The sequence below is a fragment of the Electrona antarctica genome, assembly GCF_951216825.1.
Source record: "Electrona antarctica genome assembly, chromosome: 14".
Classification (NCBI taxonomy): Eukaryota; Metazoa; Chordata; class Actinopteri; order Myctophiformes; family Myctophidae; genus Electrona; species Electrona antarctica.
In genome coordinates, this window is record NC_136795.1 from 5,823,640 (window position 1) to 5,827,545 (window position 3,906).

Sequence of the window (3,906 nt, forward strand, 5' to 3'; positions counted from 1 at the left end):
TGTATACTTTTGATCTTCATTGAAACATATTCGATAATAGAAATGACACACATGCAGCATATGCCATTAGAGCTAAAATTGTCATGTAACCATTTGTGACCCAGCTTGACTGAAGAAAAAGAAATGCAGTTTTTCTCCTCTGGTGAAAAGCTGGAGGCTGCACGACGGCAGCCCCTCAGCTTTTCACCAGAGGAGAAAAAGGTTTTTTTTTTTGTGAATCCAAAATGAGTTAATAGCACAGACTCTTCACATACTAGAGCATGTCTGAAATAAATGTCAGAGCTGAAATCGACATGTAAATATGAAATAAATGCTTAAACATGTAGCTAGGTGTAATATTAGAGTCCACAGAAGTGAACCATTCAAGCCTGTTTTCTCAACTCGTTTCATTACTCTATAAAGCCATATCTCCAAAACTGGTGGGTCAATCTGAACAACCAATATGTCAATTTGAAACCTGCTTTCATATGACATGTAAAAAAAACGGAAATGACAAAAAGAATCCAATGGCAGCCCCTCAGTCAAGCTCGGTCACATTTTGTCTTAAAGCGCATATGACAAAAGTGTTACTTTCACATAATCATTAGACAGTAAAAAAAAAGGTTGCAATTACAGTATATGATTTGATACAGTATAAAACAGATGCTATTAGATTGTTTTGAATGTCGAAATGTCGAAATGTAATCTTATCTAAATTACCGTTGATCCCAGTTGTGTATGGCCTCACTCAGACCTTTAATGCATTGTGAATGTTGTGAGTGTCATGGCCGCTGTCAATGTTGTGAGTGTCATGGCCGCCCCAATGCATTTCCAATGGGAGTCACATGGTTTTTGGACTACATTTTGGACTACAAGCTGTTGTATGGCTTTCAGCTGTGTTTCGACTGCGCCCCTCCCCCTCATACAACACAATGTTGTGTCAAACCATGTGACTCCCATTGGAAATGCATTGGGGCGGCCATGACACTACACAACATTCATCCAAAAGCATACAGCAATGCAGTAAAGGTCTGAGTGAGGCTTTAGTAATAGTATCTATACAGTTTAGTTGTGTATGTAATAGTATCTATACAGTTCAGTATACTGCAAATACTGAACCAGTGAACTCTGCCGTCGGAATGAAAAGAAGCGTCATCACCGATGGAGTTTTGGCGCTGACCTGTCATTGGTCATCGTGGGCTTCAGCTTAATAGTGGCAAAGGGGTTGGTGCCTCTGCGCACGCACGCGCACGCGCACACGCACACGCACACGCACACACACACACACACACACACACACACACACACACACACACACAGAGAGAGAGAGAGATTAGCTTTTAGCTTTTTTTTAAAACAAATGCTTGAAAGCGATTCAGAATCCTGAAAACCCCTTAGTTTGCAGTATAAAAGTATCAATAAATACTATGTAAGTTACACACGTAAAAGTATGGAATTCAACATTTACTTGCGTAAAAGTGCAAAAGTATTGGCCAAGTATTGGCCAAAAGTAAAAGTAGTAATTGTGCAAAATGTTCCATTTAAAGTTTTCAAAATGCCTAATAATAATCTTTTGAAAATAGCAGATCTATAAGCTCACAATGCGTCGCATTGCGACGCATTGTGAACTTGTAGATCGGCTATTTTCAAATGGCCGGCGAAATGTTTATAGGGCTGATGTGGTTAATGTACGTTTCGTAATAATAATAATCTAAATCTACAAAGTAACTAGTTACTAAAGTTGTCAAATAATTGTAGTGGAGTAAAAGTACAATATTTGCTTCTGGAGATGTAGTGGAGTAGAAGTTAAAAGTATTGGAAATTGGAAATACTCAAGTAAAGTAAAAGTAAAGTGCAAATACCTCAACATTGTATACTTATATTAAAGTAAATGTACTTCCACCACTGTTTTTATAGCCTGGCTTGGCCAGCCTCATAGCGGTGATTCACTGAAGATTCTTCCCCGCATATTCTTCCCCTCATATGCAGGGAACAATCTTCAGTGAATCCCCGCTATGAGGCTGGCCAAGCCAGGCTACTGTTTTTAGCCCAAGGAGTGTTTTTCATGAAGAAAACAAAATGCATGCAATGGATTCAAGAATCATGAAAAACCCCTAGTTTGACCCCTCGCATGCTACTTACAGTCAAGAAATGACATTTTGTCATTTTCTCCCCCCTGCATATAGCTTATTAATGGTACCCCAACTTTCAGCAGCTGTCCCAGATTCCCCACGAGGCGAAACTGAATTTCAATCTTTGTGAGATGTGTTACTATACTAGACACATTCTCAGATTTTTTTTTGTTTAATATCCCCTGACTACATATATAAGGCACATCGTGTCATACTGCAGGAGCAGCGCATCCAGCAGATTGTTCCAGTGAAGTGCAGGCGATGCTATCTCAGCCAAACAGGCTTCGACTGAAATGGTTTTCAATACTTGACTGCACTTCAAACACTGATGGAAAGCAATTCCACGCCGGTTGTTACGGCTGCCCCCTCTGTCTCTGTTTGATGGTTTCATTACGTACTTCTGAAATATTCATTAGCATAGCCTGATGCCATTTCAAAAAACAGTGTATAGAAGTGCATTCATGATGTGTTTCATGGTACCCGTATAAGATAACGTGATAAAAGGTGTTCTTACTTTGGGAAGAGATCTGGAGCTGAACCTGCATGGTGTTCTGATCTCTACAGAGGATAGAGGCAAATATATTCAGAGAGGTTACTTTCAAGTTCGAGCCTCCTACAAACGGTTCTTTGTGTATAGGTTGGCCATTTTGCTCTTACGTTATTTTCTCCCTCTGTTGAAACTAGGTATAGGACAGGAGAAAAACACATTCCTAATTCATTCAGACCCTCAAATGTCATTTGAAGAGACGCTGGAACCAAATGGACCCATAAGGGTCCATTTGGTTCCATTTGCACACTCTCAGAGTTACAGACCTATATATTGTGGTCATTCAGGGCTATCTATTTATGTGTTTTTGGTAATATTGTCGTGCACTCATGTTGTATGTCCGTGGTAAAAATGGAATGTTGACAAAAATGTCCACCACAAGCCAACATGGCGATGACCCAAAAGATGGCCGCCGCCCGGTTCCGTGAACGCACCAAGGTTGCAAGAATCTAGAAGCGGTTTATAGGACCAAAGTTCTTTGGGTGGAAAAGGGTCCGAAGAGTAAACGCTAAAGACCAATTTTGGCTTTGTCATACAACAGCATATCAGAGACCGGAAATAGACGATCTGTAAGCTAAACGTGTCACATTGACTTGACTCGTACGATGGGCCCTTAATTAAAGCTGCTATAAGCAATAATATGTCAAAATGTTAGTCTCTGTGACACATGGGGGCCACAATCTGCATTCAAAGATGTTCCTAGAAGCTTTGTCATCGGTCGAATAAAATGACTAACCAATCAGGAAGTAGACGGGCAAATTGACCAATGACAAAGCTTCTAGGAAAATCTTTGAATGCAGATTGCGGCCCCTAGATCTGTCCCAGAGACTATACATTTCTTTTGGGAGCGTTTTACCCATTGCTGTCTGTCTGGAAAAAAAGGAGAAAAAAAAGAGTTCATTCAAAGTTGACATATTATTGCTAATAGCAGCTTTAAGGTATATTCAGTGATTTGACTTAATTCAAATATCACTTATTTTTTCTTTTTTTCTGGATAATCCTCCCTACTATAGAGTGTGCTGACCATATAAGGAGTTCCTCCCTGTCCCCAGTTAACCCCTGGGGTCAAAAAACCCTAGTTTCAGTTTTGGTGGCGGGTGGAAAAGCCTTCATCCAATCAGGATGAGAGGGGCCTTCCTCCAATCATGATCGAGTGGGGGCGGGCCTTAGTGCACATGCTGTTGGCCTGATGCACTTCCCCCCACTGTAGAGCGTGCATGTGCACATTTTGTTACCGGGGCGGACTGG

The 3,906-nt window shown here is 40.7% G+C and overlaps 1 protein-coding gene across 1 annotated transcript in view; it reads right to left on the reverse strand.

Moving 5' to 3' along the window:
- Positions 1–853: 853 nt before the first annotated feature.
- The window catches only part of baiap2l2a (BAR/IMD domain containing adaptor protein 2 like 2a), a gene marked incomplete at its 5' end in the record, with an annotated part of 44,716 nt that continues 41,663 nt past the window's right edge, over positions 854–3,906 (reverse strand). Inside the window, 2 exons of the mRNA XM_079519850.1 lie at positions 854–1,213; positions 2,626–2,669. Of these exons, the coding sequence (XP_079375976.1) occupies positions 1,135–1,213; positions 2,626–2,669 (123 nt within the window). The 3' untranslated portion in view covers positions 854–1,134. The remainder of the gene's footprint in view (positions 1,214–2,625; positions 2,670–3,906) is intronic.